Here is a 26,871-nt window from a genome sequence, read left to right on the forward strand (position 1 = left end):
TTTTACTGCAAAGAAAATTTATTTTACATATTGCTAGCCATGAATTTTGTCATTAGTTCTTACATAAGTACCACCTACTGCCACCATCCAAATGGCAGAACCATTTTATGTCCACATTTCACTCTGTATTTATAAAAAAAATTTGCATGACTTACATAAATGTAACTATCAGTGAAGGTTTAACAATGAAGATGCAATCTAACATCCACAATATCTGATGTTCTACAGACAGCAATGTACAAGAGATGTACTTTTAATTACCTTTCATTTGAGTGACCTTATTTAAAATATAAATTGATAATTTATAAGTTCTTAGGCTCCTAAGGAGATTTTCAAACGCACTTATAGAAATGGAGTGAGATTTTTTTTTAAGAAATATCTTCCATGTCCACATCCTCTTGTAATTTCTGCACCATTTTTTCTTCCAGCTGCTTTCCTTTGCCTTTAAAAATAAATTTAAAAAACTATCAATTCAATGTGACTTTGCCAAACTCTTATTAACATTTTATAAAGGATCTTAAATGTTTTTAAATAACAGCCATTTCTAAGAAATTTACACAGGTCTTATGATATGCCATGCATGAAGTAATAAGCATTCCATATACATTTGCTGACTTCACCATCCTAACAACTTGCATTTTAAATATGAGAGCATGGAGACCCATAGGCAGATATAATTTTCCCAAACCACTCAATAAGCCCAGTAAGTCAAAGAGCAAGGATTCGAACCTTGGCCCTCTGGATCCAAGAAACCTACTTTTAAACTGTACTTACCTACCCACAGAGGGTTACCTAAAAAGTTAAATAGTGGCTCAATTCCTTTGTTTTGGGGTAAGTTCATATTGTCTATACATGAAATAATGCTCTAGAATTTTGTCTATTTTGTCTTAATAAAATGAGTACAAAAATTAACCTTGTTAAGACTTTTATATAAATCTATTCAACATGTGGTTACAGAATTTGACCTTCCCCCACTCACCCCCCCCACCCCCGGAATTTGACCTTTACTAAATAAAGTTTAGGCATGAAATCACTCTCTCACCAAAATTTCTCTCCCTTCAGGTAATCTGTATATGTAAATTATATAAAAGATGGTATCTGTTGCCAGCTGAGTAAAAGACTGGTTTTCTAGCACCTCACAAAAGAAACTATGTGCACAGATGACTACCCAAAATGCAAGACTACAAGCAAGTTACATAATCACAAAAGAAAGGTTTTAATATAAAACAGTAGTTCTCAAACCTATATATCAAAATCAGTATCAGAATCCAGAGAGCTATTAAGGAACAGAAGCTCAGACTCAAAATTAACACTAAGTTCCCCAAGCAATTCCCATACTAACCAAAGTTAGAAAACCACTAGTATAAAATGTTGTTCTTTTATAAAAACAAGTCTGAAGCAAAATCTATGAAATTAGTACTCAAATCTTTTTTGATTAGCTTATGGAATATGATTTTATAAAGGGGGGAAAAGAAACACCATATGCAATAAGTTGGAACTGGGAAATACACAGTACAAATTATATTTTTATAAATCAAGTCATATCATAAATGATATATTTATCTGAAAAAATACCCATAGAAAGTTGGCTGATACCCATTAGACAGACCTCAAGGATACAGATTTTTCAACTCTTTACTGAAAGAGAACTCCTGTGTAATGCAGTACTTACCTGCAAGAGGGGCCCGGATAAGATGAATGTTTTGCTTGACTTCTTTGATGTCCTGAACTTTCTGTAATTCTTTATTTTTCTTTAATCTAGGATAAAACATACCAAAGTCAAAATTTCAGTCAACATACCCTAAAAGACATTAATTCATAAAAATCTTATTAGCCACGTATATGAGCAATGAGAACTCAAAATTATTTTCTAGTTCCTAATTAGCTTAATAGGATTCCTACACTACAAACTTGTTCATTGGATTGTATCCCTAGTACTTACTTGGGAATAAAGTGGGATTTATATATTTGCTAAGTGAATGAAGAAATGTGATTGAAGCAGAGAACGAAATCTTAGACATCAATGTCTATTATACAAATATAGTACAAATCTCTATTTGTTAAAATACCTAGATCTTTTCTCCTCCAACTGAGAATACAGTCTCTGTTACCTAGTGTTTTTAAAATCAGTACAAGAAAAAATAAACAAACAAATAAATCAGTACAAGAATACAAAACATATACAAGACTGTCATTTTAGATAAACATTTGGGCTCCCTTTCAATGCTTCAACATTTTTTTAAAGCCAGAAAGCTGTTGGCAGATGCTTTTCAGTGACGAAATCAAAAACAAATGACCCTCCTCTAGAGAAACAGATTCCAGGCTGGAACCAGGGAAGTATAAGATGAGGCCACATCCTGTTAGCCATAAATCAAGAAAGCACCTAAAGAAAAATGAGAAATTGTCAAAATGACATGGGAGCCTGCTGGAAGGAACTCCAATTGGCCAATCTGGAGCACTTAGAACATCTAAATAAATAACGACAAGTAAGTAATAACCCATTAAATATCATAAGAATGAATACACACAGACATATGAATAAATAATGAATATATTTTGAAATTGGAAAAGTTCTTTTATATGGGAAAGCCAAAGAAGAAATTACTGAGTTAGAAAAATCACCATTTGGCAACAATCACTGTAGTAACAGATTCAGACAAGACTCTAACGGATGCCAATACCAGTAGGTGCCAGTTTCAGAAATAAGGCATCCTATGCAGAGTATCAAAGTATTTCCACTAAGATATGTACTGATTAAAAAGGAGGAAAAAAACCTGTCCAATGGAGAAAATTGGCAGACACCTCTTAACTAAGGGATCAGTCACTTGCAACATCTGCTTCCTAAAATGTGTGTCCTTCTCATGCATCATCATTTCTATGATATTCTGCCCAAAGGTGTACCTAATCTAATATAATCATGAGGAAAGCATTAGACATAATACAAAGTGAGGCACATTCTACAAAATAAATGACCTATACTCTTCAAAAATGTCCATGTCATTTAAATGTAAGATGCAGGATTTTCTATTGCTATATTCTAGTTCTATTGCTAAAGAACCGGTGAAATCTAAGTAAGGTTCTATAATAGTACTGTTCAATGTTAACTATACTGTATTTACATAAGAGCATGTTCTTATTTTTAGAATATATACACTGAAACATACTCAGGAAAAGGGCATCATGTCTTCAACTTACTATAGACAAGGATACAGTAAATGTGGCAAAATGCCAACAGAATATACAAGAGTCCTTTATACTTTCTTGCAAATTTTGAAGTTATGTGAAAACAAAAAGTAGGAAAAAATATCTCTGGATTTCTACTAGTAAATATTTTTCCAAAAGTTACTTGATACATTTATTCATACCTATTCATTATAAATTTAGCTTGGCGCTTCTGTTTGATCTCTTCAACTCTCTTCATTGCATCAACTACGAAAAAAAATTCATACAAGTTAGCAAATTTTTGCACATCCAAGCAAGAGCTTTAATGATCATTCCTTTATTCTCATTTAGGAATGGGTTAAATGCAAAACTCATAGCAAAAACAATCCCTGCTAAAATAGCTAAAGAAGATAGATACTCTTGACTGACATCACTGTTAACTTTTTACCTTTCACAAATATGTCTCTATTTTACAAAAAGTCTTTATGGCTACATTTTCCCTCTACTTTAAACCAGCTCAATGCTTCTCAAACTTTACAGAAAACCTAGATTAATGGCAACTAATCCCATTCTTAGCTTGTCCTCTCCATTTATAAAAGCACCATTCCAGGCATAAATACCACTATTTCTCCAAATGCCTGGGATATGATCTGCACATGATGAACATTGGTAGAATGAATGAAACCAATTTGCCATGTTCCCAACCACTAATATCCAACTGTTTTGGAAAACGTGTAGACGAACTGAATCCAAACATGCTCTAGAATCTATATCGGCATTGTATAAGACAAACCATACATGTAATTCTACATTTTCTGGCAACCACATTAAAAAAAAATAAAAAAATAAAAAAAAAAAAAGGAACATGACAGATTTTGTTTAACCACCCAACATATCCAAAACACTGTTACTTCAACATAATATATAAAATTACCAAGGTTATTTTATGCTTGTTTTCACAGAAGTCTTCAAAAATCATGTATTTTATGTTCACAGCAAACCTTTATTCAGATTAGCCACATTTTAAGTGCTCAGCAGCCCCTCTGGCTAGTGGTTGCCATATTGGGCAGCACATTCTCAATCTAACTGCTCACATTCTATGGATGTGAAGAAGAGCAGGATATTCACACAATCTTAAAATATCTCCCCACGATTTACTTATTAATTACAAAGGATAAAATACTAACTTTACAGTGAAGAAACTGGCCAGAGGCCACCTTAACCAATGATCAAAGCTAACATGGCCAGTTACAGGACAATAGCAGGTGCCTTCTGACAGGACACAATAACAAGAACTCAGCATCGTATCTACGGTATTCCTGTCAAATATCCATTACTCAAATCTAATCTTGAGGTAGCATCAGACAAAAGTCAATTAGGGGTTTTAGGGGTTTTATACCAAACACTTGACCCATACTCTTCAAAACTATCAATGTCGGGGGCAGCCCCAGTGGCGCAGCGGTTTAGCGCCGCCTGCAGCCCAGGGTGTGATGCTGGAAACCCTGGATCGAGTCCCATGTCAGGCTCTCTGTATGATGCCTGCTTTTCCCTCTGCCTGAGCCTCTGCCTCTCTCTCTGTCTCTATGAATAAATAAATAAAATTAAAAAAAAAAAAAAAAAAAAAACTGTCAATGTCATGGAATATAAAAACTTGCAAACCATTCCAAATTCAAAGAAACCAAAGAGACGTGACATGTACTATTCTTACACAGGTCTGATTAGATAATAATACTGCATCAATGTTAATTTCTTGATTTTAATAACTACCTCAGTTATAAATGAGAAAGTTCTATTTTTTGAGGAAATATTCTTATTCTTTAGTTCTATTAAATTATTTAGGGAATAAAAGCATGTATGCAACTTAAAGTTCAGAAAATTACAGAAGGATAGAAAGAGAATAGGTAAATTTAATAAAATGTTAACATTTCAGGAATCTGGTGAAGGATATCAGAATTCTGTGACTTTTCTGTTCAATATAAAATTAAGTCAAAAACATTTAAGTGTAACCTGGGGACCAGCCACATTGGCATCATCTGAGAGCTTGTTAGAAATGCATTATCTGGGGCCCCTGGGTGGCTTAGTCACTTAAACATCTGCCTTGGCTCAAGTCATGAATCCCGGGGTCCTGGGATCGAGCCCCACATAGGGCTCCCTGCCCAGTAAGGAGTCTGTTTCTACCTCCCTCTGCCCCTCCCCCCCTGCTTGTGCATACATGTTCTCTATCTCAAATACATAAAATCTTTAAAAAAAAAAAAAAAAAAGCATAATCTTAGGCTCTACCCAGAAATACCATATCATAATCTGCATTTTAACAAGACTCCTCAGAAGGCCCTATGGGACCACTGGTATTAAGAGGATGTTTGTATAAATAAGACAAAGTCAACTCTAATTAAATTTGCACATGCTAAATATGCTAGATATACAACTTTGACTTTCAACAAAAATTGATAAGGCCAAGTTCTAGTACTCAAAATTATATTTATATCTTAAAGTTCCTCAGGAGGCAAAAAAAAAAAAAAAAAAAAAGAAGTAGCAGGTAAATCCTTTCTAACTATCCTTTTCTAAACTAATACATTTCAAATATTCCAGAAGACTGAAAAACTTTAAATGTAAGAAGTACATGATATTACAAATTGATCTGCAATACAGAGACATGAGGAATAAAATACAAACTATTCTTCCTAGTATTCTTGTTTTTGAAGTTCTCCTGTTTCTGTGAACATCAGCATCTTAACAAAGACTGCTGAGTCCACATCTTCACACTATTCAAAAATGTAAGCAATGAATATAAAACTGTCAACAGATTAGCTTACAGACCTGATATGTTGAAATAGGGGTTGTGAGGAAATAACAAATCTTTTAGAAGAGTAAAAACATATTTTTCTGGAACACTACTAACACACTACTAACAATTTTTATTACTTGTGTTAACCAGCAGGAAATAGTTTTAAGTTCCAAAAGACTCCTACTGTCTACACCAAGCAGATTTTCTTTGAAAAATCTATTTTTAGGATTTCAAAAGGAAAGGATAATAGAATCTATGCAGGAAAATCAACAGGGCACTGCTTCTTACAGATTTTACATATGTATAAATAAGTGGGAGCAAAGGAATTAGAAAATTCCTGGTATTCCTTTGAAACTTACTAGTTTTATTCCATAACTCTCGCTGGTATTTGACAGGTTCATTTCTACGTTTTTCAAATTCAAATGAATTATCCTGTAAAAAGGGAAAGATAGGATTTTAGGAGAGATACAAAAGAAGCATTTCTTCAAACTTTTCTCTTTTTCACAACAGTTCCAAGTGTTCAACCATGGACACATACTAAGATTTCCCCAGGGTGACCCTAACAGATGCAAGTTTCCTTACTTCTCCTCTACATACCAGATGTACAAGACAGCCCAATGGAAAATATCAATCTATATACAAGTGATTTTTAGAAGACAAGAGGAGGATATCAGCCTCATCCTCTAAAGGGTCACACACCAATCATGGAGATTTCAAACAAACTGAAGAGGCTTCCCTAGTTTCCCATTCTTAGCTGAGACTCACAGGCAGAAAACTTTCTTTTAGGCTAAACCATATGATTACCACTTTTCATAGATCAAAAAGAGTCAGATATTGAGACCTTCATATGGTTCAACCTACCTGCCTAACATGTTTATGTATTTCAATATTTATATACCTTTATTATAGTATAAAGGTAGAAAACTACATATCTTCAAAAAAATGTGGTGCTGCTCTGCATGACATACTTTTCTCTCAGAAACTCTTCAGGTCTCCTCTAAATACAGTTGGTATTTTGACAGTTAATAATCCTATTTACCTTAAAACATGTGAAACAATTTTAGAAACACTACAGATTTCTTAGAATAACTATAGGTGTACTTCTTAGTTTTCAAATCTTGAAATAGGCAAATGGAACAGCACTAACTCTGTATTTACCTGTTTCATTTATATACACATGACCTATTCAGTCACAATAACCTCAGCAATGACAAGGTAACTGGTCACCAGCAAATGACTGTGATTGGCATCCTTTTTTCACTAATGCAGTTGTCACTTGCATTTGAAGTGCTGTTTATTCTCATCCATACTGAAAATTATTTTTGTGAAAATAATTGTGATTTAGCTTTGCATCTTGTCAAAAAATATTCTCCCCATTCATTGAAAATGAAGCCAGGAAGGGGCATCATTGTAACTGCTTAGATACTGCCCTTAAAGTAGTAGAGAGGTTGGAAGGAGGAAGTCATGGAGAGAAGGAACAGATTACAGATCTTCTTCCTTCAAAGGTACCTCATGCAGCAGCTTTCACCTCCTTTTATAGGGGTCAAATACGGATAAGTTCCACCAGGCCCTTAGAGCAACTCAGTAACAATCTGGCGATGGAAGCTCATGCATGAAATTCCCTCACCTCTGACTTCCCACTATTCCTCCTTCAAACAACACTATTAACTAATTTCTCTGCTCTCAAAGTCCTGTAAGGAAATCCAGAAACTGACAAATGAGTCTATTACAAATCTCATCAAAGCCTTCAATGCTGTTCAAGAATCCTTTAATCTCTTAGGTTCCTCTCAAAATCCTTGAGTAGTAATTTCCAACTTCACCCCAACCCATTTAAATGATTTTCCTTTTTGTTTGCAGGAGCTAAAATAAGGAAAATCACTTCCATAAATTGAATTGGGAATGTTTTTTCTTTTCAGAATTCTACAGATCTATGGTTTTTAGGATCATGTGAGAATATTATTATGATAGCCAAATACAAATAAATCGCTCACCAATCTTGTCATAGAAAGTCTTGTTATAGTTAATTAAATTACATACCCTCCCACACAAAAGTTAAAATTTTGAAAACTCGTAAAAATTATATTGATAGCTAACTATACTCACCACTGTAAGCTCTTTACCAGCTGCTTTACGGAATGCTTTAGTCCACCTGACCTTGCGAGGATTGCGCTTCTTTTTAAAGTTTTTATGACATTTGGATTTACAGAATCTGAATACCTAAAAGGAAAGTTAAAATAGTGGAGTCAACATTAGGAATGTTTCTATTCTAGGATGTTACCCTGCCAGATAAAATATACTGCAAAGTCTGAGAAAAAGGCAATGGCTCTCACTAACAATTCTTTCTACTTACAACACCATCTAGAAATATATGAGGCATGTAAGATTAAATGTAAACTGAACTATCTTTTGACTATTTTTGACTATCAAATGTCATCAAAACTAAAGATGCAGGGCCCCAAATATATAATTCAAAACTCCTTTTCATAGATTAGCAGTAAAACCTTAAAATCACCTTGAATAAAAACAAGTTTCAAGGAAAGTCATTTCTTTAAATCCTTTCGCACTTACAAATTCTCTATATACCTCAATGGGGGTGAAAGTCAAAATGAAGTATAAACATTTCTAATTGTGTGTAGATCACGAATCTGTATATATTATCACAAGTCAAAATACTTTTCATTTAATGTACACTTTGTTCAACGGGGGAAATTCAAGCAGGTCCCTATACACACTAGAACATCATTTTCTTAGAAATAGTATGTAATATCAATTTAATCTGACCTAGGTCAGTCCTTCCTAGCAGACCCTCTCCTAAGAGACAGGAGTCAAAACATGTCTTTATTGTTGAATTACTTTCAAAGCACACAGAAATATAGGAATACAAGTGGGTCTCCTGGAATATCTCGCTATGAATCCATATCAGTAATTTCTTTCCTTCTTTCCTTCCTTCTTTCCTTCCTTCCTTCCTTTCTTCTTTTTTTTTTTGTAACTATTTTCAGCCCAAAGGACTATTACCTTTGAAGTAAAAGCCTCCTACATTTATTACCTACTAGGTAACTCCTAGACAAGTTTCTGAGGTCTGAGGTCTACCAAATGAGAGGTCTGAACTTGTCTTGGGTCTCAATTCTAAACAGACCAATGGAAAGTTACAGAGAAGTCTCCTTGACTTCTGTACCTAGATGTTAACTAAAAAGGACAATGAAGTACCTGAAGAGACTGGAATCATTGGAGATTCAATCAACAATCAACAATTAACAAGGAGAAGGATCTACTATGTATCTGGTATTACCAGGTGCTAGGAACACAAGTATAATTAAAACATGATACTCTACCTCCAAAGCCTAGGCTAGCATTGTAATAAAGTCTCAATTTACAAAGGAGGGACTGAGATCAGGATTGGACATAAACAATATATACAATGATCATATTTAAGTAATATAGAAATACAAAATAAGTGGTTAAATCTACGGTGGGGTAGGTGGTGGATGGATTGTGAGGCAAAACTTCATAGGCTCAAGTTTCCCTTTTAAGCTAGTCATCCATCATCATTCTCAGTTTTCAACATGCAAACAAATGATGTAATACTTCAGCTTTGAAGTTCTTCTTCAGCTTCTTTCTTCTACTGTATGAATACTTACCAAGTACCCATTAAGGGTGCACAAGTTTTTTATGTTTGTAAAATATATGAAAATATGGAACATTAACACCTATTCTACCCTTAAAAAGCTACCCAGGAAGCATGAGACCGAGCTTTCTATGAAGAACACTCTGAAAAGCTAAGAGAAAAAAGAAAGACTGGTTAAGAGGCTATAAAAATGACAAGTGCTTAATCTGGAACCAGAGTGGGAGGGTAGAAAGAAGGCAAAGACCACTATACTTTGCATAGGCAGACTGATAAGACTTCGTAACTAGATTAAAAAGGTAAAATGTTGAGGCACCTGGGTGGCTCAGTGGTTGAGTGTCTGCCTTAGGCTCAGGTCGTGATCCTGGGGTCCTGGGATGGAGTCCCACATAGGGCTCCCCATAGGGAGCCTGCATCTCCCTCTGCCTATGTCTCTGCCTCTCTATGTGCGTCTCTCCTGAATAAATAAAATCTTAAAAAAAAAAAAAAAGTGAAAGATTCAAAGATGACTATCATATTTCTAGCAAAACTGTCTAAGCATATGACAGCGGTATTAATTCAAAAAGCAAAAAAGATTTGAGGTAATTAGGAACTCTTTCAGTAGGCTCACCATTAGACACAAAAGGGATTTCCCCATCCGGTGGAAAATTCAGACTAGAGCTAAGAAAATACAGATTTAGGAATCATTAACACAGAAAAAAACGAGATACCTATCTTCCTTAGTGCTTCAGGGCCTCTGCTTTTTTTTTTTTTTTTTTTAATTTTTTTTTAATTTATTTGTGATAGTCACAGAGAGAGAGAGAGAGAGAATGAGGCAGAGACACAGGCAGAGGGAGAAGCAGGCTCCATGCACCGGGAGCCCGATGTGGGATTCGATCCCGGGTCTCCAGGATCGCGCCCTGGGCCAAAGGCAGGCGCCAAACCGCTGAGCCACCCAGGGATCCCAGGGCCTCTGCTTTTTATATCCTCAGGCAACTCTTGCTTTGAACCCACAGATCTTTCCTAGAGTAGACTGGCTCCTCACCAATTCAAAACTGTCCTTGCTAGCAAGAGACTTCCTAATCAACATGAACTTCCACTGTGACTGCCAGATGGACACCTAACTCTAGATAGCTCCCATGATCTGTTGTTCTAGTTCCTATATCCACAGGATAAACAGTGCTCAACAAAAATCATAAAATTATGATGACCTACATCTACAAAGCCATAGTACCACTGTGAATTAAATGCCAACCTAACAATCATTTAGTTCGTTTCTACAGACTTTTTATCATGTTCCTGAGAGCAAATATTCAAAATCTTTGCATGTTCTTTCAAGTTCCCAAACCTAGCTTTGGTCCCACACTTTCAACAAGAACCCCTTGCTCCTGTAAGAGACAGAAGGTGATGAAGCAGGATGTAATTCCTTAGTACATTAAAATCACCTGTTAAATATAGAGTCCTAGATCCTTTTCTCCTCTACACAAAGATACCAATTTAATAGATCTAGTGGAAACCAGGAATCTTTTTTTTTTTTTTTAACAAGTGTCTAGTGATTCTGAAGCAAATAGGAGGTCAAATTCTAAGAAACAATGTGTTCAACAGAATGAGATTCATTCTGCTAGAAGACAAATTCATGTATCACTCACAGTCTTTCACAACCAGGCCCCATATTTTATGTTTATATACGTATCTTTTTTTTTTTACTTTTATTTATTTATTTATTTATTTATTTATTTATTTTACTTTTATTTTATTCATTTACTTTTTATTTTATTTATTTATTCAAAGCAAGAGTTGCCTGAGGATATAAAAAGCAGAGAGAGAGAAAGAGGCAGAGACACAGGCAGAGGGAGAAGCAGGCTCCATGCAGGGAGCCCGACGTGGGACTCAATCCCGGGTCTCCAGGGTCACGCCCTGGGCCGAAGGCAGGCGCTAAACCGCTGGGCTACCCAGGGATCCCCTACGTATTTTTTTTTTTAAATATAAACACTTACACATGTATTTGTAGCTTTACCCCAAGCCTCTATCACCAGCCACAACCCACCTACCTCCTTAAAGAGATTGCTTCGCTGCGCCTCCGCTCCACGGTTCACTTTACTTCCACCTAAAATGTCCTCTCCTCACTTTAGGCAACATTCAAAATCCAAGATAAATGACCTCTCCTTTCTGGGCCGTTTCATATATGACCCTGCTCAACTCTCCTCCAGCACCTTTGTGATACATTACTACGAGGCCATTAGGCAACATTTCTATCAACTTCTACACGTCACGGACATTCCCAAGTCTTACTGATCTCTTTGGACACAGACCTTAACAATGACGCTTGACTGGGCACGCACTCAACAAAGTTTTCCGAATTCAAGAATTTCCCTCACGTACCAGAGTGGCCAAACGGCCCCAACCCCCCCCGCCCCCCCCCAACTCCCAGACTCCTTCCGGCGCAGGCTCAAGTAACTCGGGAACCTCATTGCCGCCAGTATCGTCCAAGGATGAGCCGGTGACCCAGCTCGGCAGGGGTCACCCACAAGGAGAAGTTCCCCAGGTCGAGGGCAAGGCCAGAGCTCCTCACAAAATCACCCTCTCGTGAAGGCGGCGCGGAAAACCCGAGCCACCCCCGCCCCCCCCGCCCCGGCTCAGGAGGGCCCGGCGCCGCGCTGGCGAGGCCTCACGCCTGGGGGAGCGTCGCAGAGCGCGCGCTGGTCTCGGCCGCCTCACCTTGCAATCGTTGCGGACAAACATCATGCCGTGGCCGGGGTAAATAGGCCCCGAACAGAAATAACACTTCTCAATACGCATGCTGAAAACGCGTGGGTTCCCACCGACCAAAAGCCCTTCTTGAAAGGAAGTGACGTAGCCGCGTCACAGGAAGTGATTCTCTTCAACACCCGACCCGGAAAAGAGAGAGCGTCTTTCGCCCCAGAGAGCTCGGAGTCCTACGTGACCGCGCCTCCGAGCGGCCGTGAGGCGCAGGCGCGGAGCTGCAAACTCGGCCTTGCGTGGTGCTTGTCTCCCTGCGAAGCTCGCCCTCACAGCGCCTGGTTTTCCTCTCTACCATGGCCTATAAGGTCAGCGTTTACTCATAGCTCATGTGGTTTGTGCTCTGACCCCGGCCGACTCTCCGCACCCTGGGAAGTCTCCGGGAACGCCTTTCTCCTCAGCCCGGCCTCAGACCCGCCCCTTCCGGGCGTCCCCGGGCCAGCGGGGCTGCAGCCTTGAGGAGCTGCGGCCGCCGGCGGCTTCGGACGCTGCGACAGAAACACGATTCTCTGAGGCTTGGAGAACGTTACCAACAATTTTTGAAAGACTTGTAATTATTTTTACCTTTTCTCCTTTCAATTGGTATACATGTGGTAAAAACAAAAGACGTTTTCGTAGGAAACTAAGGTTCCTTCCTCAGACCCCAGGACTTCCTCCGCGGTGGCAGTCGGTTCCTTTTATTACCTGTCAAGAGTTTTCTCTGCCTAGAAAAAACGTGGTTTGTTTTGTCTTAGATTTTATTTATGCACGAGAGACACACACACAGAGAGAGGCGGAGACACAGGCAGAGGGAGAAGCAGGCTCCACGCAAGGAGCCCGACGCGGGACTCGATCCCGGGTCTCCAGGATCACACCCTGGGCCAAAGGCGGCGCTAAACCACTGAGCCACCCCGGCTGCCCCAAAACATGTTTATTTTGGGGCCTGTGCCTCCCCCTCCTTTTTGACACTAATGAGCATCCTATGCACCCTTTTCTATGTTTCTCTGTTACCTGTCTCCCATTACTGGAATAAGCGCTCTGTGAGGATAGGGTTTTTGTTTGTTTGTTTTTTTTTTTTTTTTGTCGTTTTTGTGTACAGGCACAGAACAGTTTCTGGCACATAAATATATATTTTATTATTGATGAATATTTTAACATTCTTTTTTTAAAAGATCTATTTGAGAGAGGGGGCACACGAGTGGGGTGAGGGGCAGAGAGAGAGAGAATCCTCAAGCACACACCCTGCTGAGCCAGGAGCCTTTCACCAGTCTCCATCCCAGAAGCCTAAGATCAGGAGCTGAGCCAAAATCTAAGGTCTGTGGCTTAGCTAACTGAGCCACCCAGGTTCCCCTAACATTCTTTTTAATAGTTTTGTATTACTATATGAGAATACCATTTTTATTGGCCGCCTCTGGATGGATATTTGTTTCCTACTTTTTAACATAACAAGCATCCTTATATTCCTGATGGGAGAGTCCACGTTGTGTGAATGAAGGTATTGGTTGTTGGAAATCAATCAATCAAGATAGAAGGAAAGTAGCAAGCAAAAAGCAATTTATTAAGGACAGTATTCTCTCAAGGTGGGAGAGCAAGAAGGCCCAGAGGTGGGAACCCCTCTCAGGGCAGAAGGGTCCTTTCTTTTTATAGCCACGAGGTCTTCCATATAGAGGGGGTGGTTTCTAATGGAGGCTGCTTCCAATCACTCGGGAGACTCCTCCTACTGGTTGGGTGGGGGAGTATTTTTGACCCTACAAGGTTTGTACCAAGACCACCATAGTCTTTGCCCATGATGCGCTGGGAAGCCTAAAACCACAATGTAAATGTATTTTAATGAGTCTAGGGGTTACCCTGTGGCAGAGGTGGAAGAGAAGAGCCATGTTCTGCACCTGTGGCTCTTAGTCTGTTAGCCCCAGGTCTTGGAATCCACAGAATTAGGATATTGGGCTCCCAAGCTTCTAATGTGTAACCTATTTATGACCATCCTTGCCTCTAGCTCATGTCTAACTAAATGCCCACTGTATCACTTACTGATACACTTTTTTTTTTTTAAAGAAAACTTATCTTCATAGAACTAAGTCAGGATATGATATGTAAGCTTTTAAAATTTGGAAGATAGTACTGAATGCTGTCTAAAAGGTTTGATCAGTTAACACTCAACCAATAAGATACTAATTTTACATTCTTGTCAAAAATCTTTACCAGTCAAAGGTTAAGATTGGTTTATTATTTTAATTTGCATTTCTCTATGAATGAGGTCTTGAATCTTTCCAAAAGTTTGAAATCCATTTTGTTCTGTGAATTGTCTGTTTATGTCCTTTACACAGTAGTCGACTATGTTGATTCTTAAGAGTACTTTACATATTAAGAAAGTTAATGCTTTGCTGATATTTAGGTATTATTTCCCAATATATTGATATTTTAAAACTTTTTCCTTTTGTCTGGTAATTATATTTACTTTTCTTCACTAATCATTTGACTAGTAATTCCAGAACAATGTTAACAAAGGCACATACCAGAAATATTAGTAATAAACATTTGCCCAATACTTCATTGTCAACCAAGAGACTAAAACTTATTTTATCCTGGTCTAATCCTCTCCCTATTGCCATCAACAATTGCAGAAGAGCCTCACCAGTCCTCCCAAGCTATTTATACAATTCCTTCCCAACTCAGTTTTCTCCTGCTACTTGAACAAGAAATTTCCTGCCCTTCTCACTTACATGATCACCCAGCATCCTCCTCTTACCTTCATGTCAGAGACTACATCCCTTATCTGTGCTCTTAATTCCATTCCCTAAAGTTTCATTAGAGGCTTTGTTCCTTTCAATCTATGAGCATAGTCAGTGCTTCACATTAGGTTGAATGGATGAGTAGCCTGTCTTTGAAGCTTTTTTCTTTCCAATTATTACAACAGAATACATGAGAAAGGAAAAAAAGACATGTATTCCACATCCAATAAATTAAGCTAAAGTCTTGGAAATACTGTTTCATTTATCCTGCTTGAGAGGCATAACTCCTCAATCTGAAAATGTCTTTTATCATTACCAAAAATCCTCAGCTCCTGTCTTTGCATATATTGCTTCTCATTTTCTCTAATTTCTTCTTCTAGAATTCCTATTGGACATAAATTGAAGCTTTTTTTTCCCCTCTATATCTCTTCTCTCATCTCTCTTCTCTCTTACTTGCTCTTTATCACTGCTGAAGTCTGTGTAATTTCCTCCAAGTTTCTAGTTCACTAATTCCCTCTCCAACTGTGTCAAACTTGCCGTTTAACTTTTGACCATTAAGTCTTGAATATCAGTGACTAGATTTTTCATACATGAAGTCTTTTTTTAAAATAAATCTTGGGGATCCCTGGGTAGCGCAGCGGTTTGGCGCCTGCCTTTGGCCCAGGGCGCGATCCTGGAGACCCGGGATCGAATCCCACGTCGGGCTCCCGGTGCATGGAGCCTGCTTCTCCCTCTGCCTGTGTCTCTGCCTCTCTCTCTCTCTCTGTGACTATCATAAATAAAAAAAAAAATAAAATAATAAAAAATAAAATAAAATAAATCTTGTATCTTTAATAATGCCTTCTTTTCCCAGATATTTCCTTTCCTTTTGTGTAATTATCTTAAACATTTTTACTTTATGGTCCCCATCTGATGGATATGTTATTTGAAGTCCTTAAGTGTAAAATACTGCTGTTTTTGATTTACTGATCCTTGTTCATGATTGACACTGAGTGAGGAGGAATGCGTTGTCATTTTTGAGAGTTCATCTTTAGTAGAATGTTTTGGAAGAGTCTTGTAAAGTGCAGATGGAGGTCCTCCCTCTGAAAAGATTTTGCTTTGATTCTACCAAGTAGTTCAGAATTATTACCACAAATCACAGTTTTATGTTAATTTCTTGGCTTAGCCATTCAGAGACAAAAAAAAAAAATAGGTATTATAAATGTGATCATCAAACCTGTGTAAAAGACTATACATTTTACAGAAAAGACTAAGACATAGAGTGAGCCCTGGCTTTCTGTTTGGGAGTAGGGACTTCCCCATTCCCGTGCCCTATCTCCGCTATATCCAAGATTTTCTCTCCCTGCTCTTGGCCTGTAGTCCTTAAAACCAACACTGGCTGGCAAATGAAACCAAAAGCAAACCACTCTCAGAATCAGGCTGTAATTTCTCTCTTTTGCTGCCATTGCTGTTGCCCTTATTATTGTCTGTTTTGTGGGGGAAGAGGTGGTCACAGGATATTTCCCCTACTTTATTCAGAGATCAACAGTACATTTAAAAAATACATTCATTGTATTTTATCCAGCATTATGTAAATGTTTTATAATGGAAGAACTTTCCAGTTATATAGTCACCAATATTGTCCAAAACAGAAGACCATGAAATGCCTTTCAGAAATTTCCAGTTTATAAAAATATCAAAACATTCCCTTTGAACATCTTAGATTGTTAGCAATCTTGACATCAACTTTAATATACAGAACATACTTCTCAATTTTCTAATTTTTCATAATAAACCATAAACATGTTAGTCTGTATAAACATTTGTTTTTTTTAATAAATTTATTTTTTATGGGTGTTCAATTTACCAACATACAGAATAACACCCAGTGCTCATCCCGTCAAGTGCCTTCCTCATGCCCGTCACCCATTCACCCCCACCCCCCACCCTCCTCCCCTTCCACCATCCCTAGTTTGTTTCCCAGAGTTAGGAGTCTTTATGTTCTGTCTCCCTTTCTGATATTTCCCACACATTTCTTCTCCCTTCTCTTATATTCCCTTTCACTATTATTTATATTCCCCAAATGAATGAGAACATATAATGTTTGTCCTTCTCCGATTGACAGCAAAGGATACAGTCAACAAAACTAAAAGACCAACCTACAGAATGGGAGAAGATATTTGCAAATGACGTATCAGATAAAGGGCTAGTTGCCAAGATCTATAAAGAACTTATTAAACTCAACACCAAAGAAACAAACAATCCAATCATGAAATGGGAAAAAGACATGAAAAGAAATCTCACAGAGGAAGACATAGGCATGGCCAACATGTACATGAGAAAATGCTCTGCATCCTTGCCATCAGGGAAATACAAATCAAAACCACAATGAGATACCACCTCACAGCAGTGAGAATGGGGAAAATTAACAAGGTAGGAAACCACAAATGTTGGAGAGGATGCGGAGAAAAGGGAACCCTCTTACATTGTTGGTGGGAATGTGAACTGGTGCACTCTGGAAAACTGTGTGGAGGTTCCTCAAAGAGTGTGTAAACATTTTTGAAGCTGTTTTTATTTTCAAATTCTATTCCTCTTTGAACATTAACAGTGACTCCTATTCTGAAAACTGTCTCAGTTAACCCTGTTGCCACGGAAGTCTTTCGTGCAGTCCACCCATAACCTACTGTGTCATGGCCCTTTTTTGTGTAGTGGCAACACAATTTTGAAGGCTGCCTAAGTCCCATTTGTCATGGAGTTTATATCTTTTTTTAAAGATTTATTTGTTTGAGAGAGAAAAAAAAAAGTGTGTGAAGGGTAGAGAGAGAGGTAGAATCTAAAGCAGACTCCAAACGGAGCACAGAGCCCTGTACAGGGCTCAGTCTCACAACTTTGAGATCACACCATGAGCCAAAACCAAGAATCAGATGCTCAACCAAATGTGCCACCCAGGAGTCCCTGTTGGAGCTTATATCTTAATAGGTGGAGACAAACATAAAACTGTATCAAGTAGTGATTATTGACAGCATGAGTGGGAGGGGCAGAAGGAGAAATATAATGAAGTAGGTTCACACATCAACTTGAGTAGACCACTTTTTAATTATAAGCTTAATTGGCACAAAGTTCACTGAAAATACACTTCACTTTTACAGTCTTATAAATAGAAAAATACACAGATGCACAAAAATGATACTATGATACCAAATTCAAACAAATGATTTCCAAAGAGAATACAGGTTTATTTCAATAACTGAAGATGGTTCTTGCATGTGCACTATATCATATGTATGTTTGTGTGTCATGCTTAAGTCCAATGGGATATGTAGCTGATTGCTCATTAGCAACCTAGAAATATTGAAACATACAAATATTGTCTTCTATTTAACTACATAATAGACCATATAAAATGCTGTGTGATATGTAGCTGTAAAATTATAATTTGCTCCACTGAAGTCTACAGCAAATTTAGAAGGCACTGCTTGTGATAAGGACTCTGCCCTGGTAATGTCTGGATCTTTTCCTCACTGGAATACAGAATTCAAACAGGACTCAATGACTTTCTTAGTATTTAAAAGACGTATTCATTTCAAGAATAGAAATATGTAAGATCTCACTACCACAGCTAACTTCTTTAAAAGACTGGTAGTAAGTGGCAAAGAAACGGGATACATACTCAATCAAAAGCTATTTGAAAATTACCATGTAAAAGTAATTACTTCCATCATAGCTGTATTTTTCTAATTACAGTTCTTCCAAACATTTGCCACCACAAAATATGTTTTTATTCTTTGTTTAAATTATGATGAATGGTATTTCTTCTTAAATAGCCATTAATCTCTTTGGAAATTTTACTCTAATTTACTTAAACCACTTTAATCAAGAATTTTCCCCTTTACCTTTATAAACACCTACCATGAAGCATATTTTAAAACCACCTTTAATATAAAGACACTTAGGCAATGCAGAGGAATCCATGACGTTGGCAAGACCCAGCAAGTGCAATAAATGCCTGTGATCTCAATAAAAAATATAGGCTATAAAGGCTTCATTTTTCTTATATTGAGCTATAGTATCAATGCAACTGCTTAAATACAACTTTTCTTCTCCCAATAGCAAACATTTTATGTAATTAGAATCTAATTCCTTGAATTCCACCAATGTAAAAATAAAACAAGTTGCAAATATCAGTAACAAAGTGTGATGGTGAAAACAAAAGATTAGTCCACAAGCTAATTAAAACTGAAGTCTGAAGATGCCCGACCAACATTATAAATATGAAGAAAAAGAAGCTGAATGCTTACTTATAAAAAATAACTTCAGCAGAAGCACCAGCTATGTTCAAATGTGGCCAGCACATAGGCCAAGTATAAATGCACAGATCACAGTGAAATAAAGCCATTAAAATATAATTCCCTGATCCTTTAATCAACCCTTCAGAGCAGTGGGAATATGGTAAGGAGCTAGAAACCCCACTTCAGTTGCTCATACTACATTAAGATACCCCTAGCCTCATCCCCAAGCCCTTTCCTACTAATAAGAGTCACAGTGAGTATATTAGTCAATCTGCCTTATCCAGAGTCTATAGATATAACCATAATTTATTCTATATTCATTTTAAAGAGATTGTTTATATAAGTTAGTACTCAAGGACATTGAACTGATGTTTGTATATATTCATATTTAACATTGAAGTGTTTATTTTTTTGAAGTGGTTTAAATGGCATTTTACAAGGTCACCTACACTACAAGTAGAATTTTTTTTTAATTTGGATTAAGAACTGATAGTTTTAGAATTGTATCTAAGATTTTGAGTGTTAGACTCTGGACTGATGTATTTTAAGGCAGGAAATGGTATCTTTAGTCATTCTGCATAATAAACTCACTCTTCCGTGGCTACAGAATCCTTAATCCTGAATCATCTACTGCAATGGGCTAAGGTTTTATAAGGCACTTTCGGCTGCGTGAAATACTTCTCATAATTCTCGGGCTGAATCTTAAATATTTACAAAGCTGCAGCAAATTAATCATAAAACCAAATGCTTTATTGATCCTAAGTGGGACAGTAGAAGCCATTTGTACACAATGCCTGTTCATCACTCTCTCTGCTATGTATCACCCATAGAGAAGATCACAGACATGGGCCACTTGAGTTACTGTGTAGCTCACTGGACTCTTCAACAGCCACAGATCCCCTTCTCCTTTGCTTCATTCAAGTGATCTGTGGAGGTATGACCATTGGATCGGACCACTCCTTCAGGAATCCAGGATTTATCTACACATCGTTCCATTCGCTTCATTATCAGGTCCAGGAGCATCTCGATTGCTTGGCTTATGTTTGTCCCATTGGCAGCACTAGTTTCAAAGTAGGGGATTCTGCAAGACAGAGACAACTCAGGTAACAACATATGGAGGGAAAAGACAGTGACCTTTGCCCTTGATAACTTCAAAAATGAGCGTGAATATATAAGATGATAAAAATACTTTACCACAGAGGCACCTGGGTGGCTCAGTTAAGTGTCTGCCTATGGCTCAGTTTGTAGTCCCGGGGTCCTGGGATCAAGCCCCACATTGGGCTTCTTGCTTGCTAGGAAGCTTGCTTCTCCCTCCGCCCCGTCTCTACCCATCCCCTTCCTTGTGTGTGCTCAATCTATCTTTGTCTCTCTCTCTCCGTCTCTCTCATAAATCTTAAAAAAAAAAAAAAAAAAAAAAAACTACCATAACAGTGTACACTAAAAAGTTTTTTTTTAAAGACAATAAAATAATTGACACTAAATTCCTAACAGACAAAAACTCCTGGAAATTTTCATTCCCATTTCACAGATGATTAGACTGAGGCTCAGAAAGATGAAGTAATCTGCCCAATTTCATAAAGACAGAAAGTAGCAGGGCTAGGATTTGAATCCACAGCTGCTTGATTCCAGTGTAACCATAAATTCTACTGGTTCAAATTAATCTACTTGTATGAGGATTTCCAAAACAAATCCCTTTCACTTGCTGCACTTGGGGGAGAGAGGGACTCACACTTCCTGTAGGAGCTGACAGGCCTTTCAGCTGGACCTCGGCAATTCTCTCCTCCTTTAGGATAGCTCTTAAAAACTGGTTGAGGAACTCTCAATTCATTTAAACATTTATCCACCCACCTGTGAGTACTGCAAGACATTGTTACTCCACTAATTTTACCATGCCCATGTTCAATCCCCTTCATATACTGACTCTCAAATATCTTAACCAGAGAATGGTATGCTGAGCAAATTACATGGTCTTGGCATACCTCCTACCTGGCTACATCTTTGGTTATTGTGAGTCTTCTTAATTCCATCTTCATCTGCTGCCTTGCCAACAAAATGATGATAATGCATTTTTCCCACTCCTCTGGTCACATGCAGTATTTGATTACCAAGTATGAAGAGGGCATCCTTTGTGTGGATTCAATAAATATTTATTTATTGAGTAGTTATGATGTTATTGAGTTAAATCACTGGAGCAGTGTGTGATGCTGCCATTGTTACAAGAATACTCTTAGATTGAGAAGTCTCAGAATTTCAGCACTTATATTTTTTTCACCATGCTTTTTCTCAACTATGCTATGAAGACTCATTTAATGTCTACAGAACATTTCTCATACTTAAAAAGAAGGCTTAACCATTCTACCACCCTTCAGAAATATATTGTTTCATGGAAAAGCAGCTGAAAAACCCATCCCTCTCCCCAAGAATAATGAGCTGAAACTGAAATACAAAAAGAGAGTGAGAGAGAGAGGAGGAAGAGGAGGGAAGAATGAAAGGAAGGAGAGAGGAAAGGGAAGGAAAGAAAGAAGGAAATAAAGTTGTTGGATGGAAGAACTTGCTTATCATAGTATTGCACATCTAATTTTTTGAAATCCTCTCAAAGTCCATTATAAATAGCACATTCAAGTCCTAAGTGTCGAGTTCCTCAACTGACTCTCCATTAACCTATTTCTACTTTCCATAGTTTTTCCCTCTCAGCTCCTAAAAATTGCCTCACAGTTATTTTTGAGGTATAAATTAGAAACCATAGTTTAAAATACCTTTAAAAACTATAAAATATAGAAGTTACAAACATCTTGGACAATGGTTAAGAGCCATAACCTCGGAAGCCAGGCTACCTGGATTTAAATCCTAGTATGACTTCTTACCAACTATATAACTCTGGCAAGTTATCAAACTGTGTGTGTCAGTTGCTTCATCCGTAAACCTAAATAATATCATTAATCATGGAATATCAATACTCTTATAAGGATTAAATAAGTTAACATTTGAAGTGTTTATATCAGAATCTGACATATCATTTCTGACATGTGTGTCATTGACAAGTGTTACTTATTTCCAACACAGAATAGGTTAAGTTACAAAAGTTTGCTGGTAATTTTGTTAACACTCAGAACACATCATCTCATAGAAAAAATGTCCCTGAGTCATGGACAATCATAGCTCCAAGAGATGTGAGCAATATTATAAACATTCAATTTCCAAAGTAGCTTACAAACTATTTGATTTAATTTATAAGGTAGCTGATCTACAGTACTGCCCTAAATTCTAGTACCTGGGACCATGCTTCCTTCCCTATGTCAGGGATGATTCACTCAGACCTGTCCTTCCCAAAGTGCTTCATGCTCCAAAGCATCTGCCTACCATGAATCCGCATCAAATTCCTCATTCCCCCAAGTGATCTTCACTAAATACAGAGAGAAACAGATTTTACTTTACTGATTAATACTGAGGTATAAATGACTGGTGCTTCTAGCAGACCTATAAGCTATTGTCTAATATATTTACTCAAGCAAATATTTAATTGGTAGAACTTCAGGGTTATAGTTGTTATAAATGTTTAAGTCATTCATGTTAATATTGTACATCTTTTAATAAGATGTAGCTTAGATTTAGAACTCTAAATTCAAGTAACAACCTTCTCTCCTTCAAGTATATTTTCCTGCCATTTGTGAACCTCCAGGTCATGTGACCAAGAGTCTAGTTAACAATCTTAATCTTTAGACTAATCATTCAGACTCTTCTGAGCAACTGGGGCAATGCAGTTTTTGTTTCTACAAGAATTAATGAATGTTCAAGTTCACCTGGCTCTGTTCTCCACTCTTTAAAAGCTGCCAGAGGAGAAGTGAGATCCACAGAGAATACTCTGAAATAAGACCTTCTTTCCACAACAAAATTATGCTCCAGAGACAGAAAAATGGACTGCCCAGCTTGTCCTAAGGGCAAGGGAAAGGCTAGACGATGGAGTTAGTACTATTTTTATGTCTGTATCTTCTTGACGTCCACTTTTATAAGGCATTTAGGCTACATTATCTGAACACTTCTTATCTGCAAAGAAGATAATAGTGGTTCATGGGGTCATGGCAAGGAGGAATTCCATGAGATAATACAAGTTAAGGACTTAGCACAAGCCTAGCATCCAGCAAGTGCTCAAGAAATCTTAACCTAATGGATTTTTCTTCTCTAAAAATCATACTCTGCTTTTCCTAAAGCTTACTAGGCAAAAATTTAGTAAAATTAGCTTACATTCAGGAGGGTCAACTGTCCCCCTTTTTAGCCATAGAAAGAATGATAATGTTCCTTCTCTCCACATGGTGGTGCTAATGTAGCATTAATTTACTAGGGGCAGTGTCGCCAAACCTTTGAAAAAACCCCATGCAGCTAATTGTGCTATCAATCCAAAAATGACCACTCAACAGCCATTTGGAATGCATGGAACACCAATTTTGGTACATTTTTTTAAAAAGAGGTTAATCACAAATGTTAAATAAAATGAGCAAAAGGGCAAACTACTTCAAATCAATGACAAGGGATGGATGGTATTATTATCATTTGCAGGTTTTTGCCAGGATATCTATATCCTGCTCATGCAATAGGTCAGGATCCACATCAATCTGGTTTCTTTTGTATTATTTATTTCCACAAAACTAGAAAATCCTAGATTACAGTTAGAGGTTGTCAAGAATGAAAGCAATTATATTTGACGAGTCTGTCAAATAGTTCTAAATATTTGGCTCACATATGGAGCTAGATATTATAGAAAATGTTTTCACTTAATTAAGAAATGAGTCTCACTACTTTTCACAGTCTGTTGTCTTACAATAAAGGGCTGATGTATGGACTGGTTCAACCTAGGAGATTGTGCCAAATGAAATCTAGATCCTCTACTAAGTTATGTGGGGTTCTGAAAATCAGTTTTGTATGTTTAGGGTTTTTTTTCCCCCAAGTTTTTCACCACCAGGTTAAGGCAACTATCCCTTAAAATTTCCTACCAGGTGCCATGACTCTCTGGATATGCCATCCATCACTGAACCTCGTGGTAAATCCCTCTGGGAAATGTGATTTTCATCCAATGAAATGAATCAACAAGGCTGGAATTTCCAACTTATATGTGAGTTCCCAAATAGGACCACTGTTGTTTGTTCAGGCACAGTACTTGGAGGAATTATTATTTATGCCAATTTAGAAAAATGTTCCCATGGGTGGAAATTGCACAAGTCACGAAGCCTATAAATCAGCGACTCTTAATACTGGCATATGTTACTGATGATACAATGTATGTCCTACAAGGAATATGGATCAGTCAAATCCTGATGTTTAGTTTCAGCTTATGTGTGTGGTTTTAAAACATGCCCGATGATACAGCATTATTTCTTAAATAAAGGAAGGATGTCATGAAGTATGCAATAAATCAAATTACTCAAGATAAAGCTATTCATACATTTCATCTAGTTCAGACTAGATAGGACACTGAGCATTCTGCTGAGCTAAGCCATTTGGAACCCAGAAATGGTCTGTACTCATATTATTACTGTTGTAAATAAATGTTCTTAACACATTCTTCAATCCAGAAACTCGAGCACTTTCCTTATTAAGAGCCATCCTCCTACAGTGGGGAAAGAATTATCTTAAATTTGCTACCCTTAAGAAAATAAATCTTAAAGGTTCTCATCAGAAGAAAAAAATATAATTGCATGTAGTGATGGATGTTAACCATACCTATTGTGATCGTTTTTGCAATATATACACATATCCAATCATTACATTGTACACCTAAAATTAATACAATGTTATAATCAATTATTTATCAATTTAAAAGCATGTGCTGCCCATTCCTTTGTATAGCACATGAAATATGTATACATTCAATTACCATGCTTTCATCATATTCATAATTTTCTGTATTTCCTTCAACTCAGAATCAAAAACAAAAGGCTTGTAATGACTTTCAACTATCCTGTGTGAAAAAAGAAGAGTGGGAAGGCATTTAGATGCAGCCATTTTTACTCACCAAGTCCTTGCCTGGCAACTTATGGCTGGCATTCCCTCAGTACCAATCCCTGTGTCCCTTCCCAGTCTAGATCACAGCTGATTTAATCAACTATGAAAAAGAAAAAAACCTTTCCTCAAACATGGATTTTCCAGTGATGGGTCATTAAGCACACTTCCCTCACCTATGCATGGCACAGTAAACAATTGCTTCATATTCTGTGCATAATGATTTGCCAACTATACTGTCAAGGGAAGTATCTGCCAGCACACACACCTGATAGTAACTTGACATGCATGCCAGTGGTTCTCAAAGCGCTGTCCTCAGCCACCTGCAGGAGCAATATCTAGGAATCATTTAGAAACAAATTTCTGGGCTCCAAGCCAGATCTACTGAATCAGAAATTACTTGGGAGCCAGAGTTCAGGTGATTTTTGACACACACTAAGTTTTGAGACCCAATAGTATCACCTGAAAGAGGAATGTTACCAATGCTGTTTTTTTTTTTTCCCCTAAAGATTTTATTTATTTATTTATTCATGAAAGATGCAGAGAAGCAGAGACACAGGCAGAGGGAGAAGCAGGCCCCATGCAGGGAGCCCGATGTAGGACTCAATCCCAGGACTGAGAGATCATGACTTGAGCCCACGGCAGATGCTCAACTGCTGAGCCACCCAGGCATCCCAGCCAATGCTGGTTCTGTCTGCTCTTCTAACATATTTGACTTTGTAGCTATTTTTAAAAATGTTTCAGCAACAGTGTAGACTGTCCTCATTTTGACTGGCAGGAGAACAAATTCAGACAAACTTCTGTTTTGCTCCTTTGTCTGACTTCATTTATATTATTATTGAATATAACATACCAGAAAGCATTATTTTGCCCTTGTTCTAAAAAAAAACTAAAAATTACAGGAAATTAGAGGTAAATGGATTATTTGCCTACTAAACATAAAATGTCTGATATTCTTCATTATACATTCAATTCACCCTTTCCATTTTTGACTGCTACACGAATGTCTTATTCTCAGATTTACTTGTCCTTGCAGAAGAGAATTCTTGCAGACAAATATATTTTCCATATTTGTACTATAACATGCTCTTTATTAGGTTTGTGAAGTTTTTCTGAGACAGTCTTTCATTCTTCAAGCACATATATATTTAAGAGAAGCACTTATGAATCAATGATTTATTTTTAGGTACTGGGGAGAAGAGATAGCACAATAGTAACAAAAAAAATGTGAATTTATCAGACAACATACAAATGATACAAAGATGTGCCATAAACCATACTCTACCACTATTAGCATGGAGATAAACTGACCAACACAACCTTTTAGTACATGTGCAATCAATAAAAATATCAGGATTACAAATGAAAAAAAATTCTGTGAAAATGATCATTAAACTTATATACCAAATTTGTGAAATGCATGTGTACTAAATCATTTCATTAAATCTTCTGAAACTGCCAAACAGCCTACAGAACTATATATTTTTTTAAGATTTGAGAGTGAGAGAGTGTGCACGTGTGTGTATGTGTGTGCGTGTGTGTGTGTGTGTGTGTGTGTGTGGAGGGAAGGGGCAGAGGGAGAGAGAATCTTAA

General features: G+C 37.3%; 2 protein-coding genes and 1 long non-coding RNA gene across 5 annotated transcripts in view; 1 reads left to right on the forward strand and 2 right to left on the reverse strand.

Moving 5' to 3' along the window:
- Positions 1-12,908, reverse strand: RSL24D1 (ribosomal L24 domain containing 1). The gene is made up of 6 exons (XM_025472730.3): positions 12,267-12,908; positions 8,051-8,164; positions 6,307-6,379; positions 3,366-3,429; positions 1,673-1,758; positions 1-442 (listed from the first exon to the last, which is right to left on the reverse strand). Exons 1-6 carry the CDS (start codon positions 12,345-12,347, stop codon positions 369-371), a joined length of 492 nt encoding a protein of 163 aa, XP_025328515.1. The 5' UTR covers positions 12,348-12,908; the 3' UTR covers positions 1-368.
- LOC112675901 (uncharacterized) overlaps positions 12,478-26,871 on the forward strand; it is a 17,048-nt gene continuing 2,654 nt past the window's right edge. The window contains exons 1-2 of the long non-coding RNA XR_003146143.3: positions 12,478-12,616; positions 24,276-24,391. This is a non-coding gene — a long non-coding RNA (uncharacterized LOC112675901). The remainder of the gene's footprint in view (positions 12,617-24,275; positions 24,392-26,871) is intronic.
- The window catches only part of RAB27A (RAB27A, member RAS oncogene family), a 72,108-nt gene continuing 63,309 nt past the window's right edge, over positions 18,073-26,871 (reverse strand). For all 3 annotated transcript variants that reach the window (XM_025472728.3, XM_025472727.3, XM_025472729.3), the window contains one exon: positions 18,073-20,365. In XM_025472728.3, the coding sequence (XP_025328513.1) occupies positions 20,167-20,365 (199 nt within the window). In that variant the 3' untranslated portion in view covers positions 18,073-20,166. The remainder of the gene's footprint in view (positions 20,366-26,871) is intronic.

Source organism: Canis lupus, chromosome 30, assembly GCF_003254725.2.
Source record: "Canis lupus dingo isolate Sandy chromosome 30, ASM325472v2, whole genome shotgun sequence".
Lineage (NCBI taxonomy): Eukaryota > Metazoa > Chordata > Mammalia > Carnivora > Canidae > Canis > Canis lupus.

Bases quoted from the DNA above. Each gene is read 5' to 3' on its own strand.
- RSL24D1 (XM_025472730.3), bottom strand. From the start codon at position 12,347: ATGCGTATTGAGAAGTGTTATTTCTGTTCGGGGCCTATTTACCCCGGC. The intron at 8,165-12,266 runs GTGAGGCGGCCG...CTTTCCTTTTAG, and splicing joins TTGTCCGCAACGATTGCAAG to GTATTCAGATTCTGTAAATC. The intron at 3,430-6,306 runs GTAAGTTTCAAA...TTTTTTTCGTAG, and splicing joins AGAGTTATGGAATAAAACTA to TTGATGCAATGAAGAGAGTT.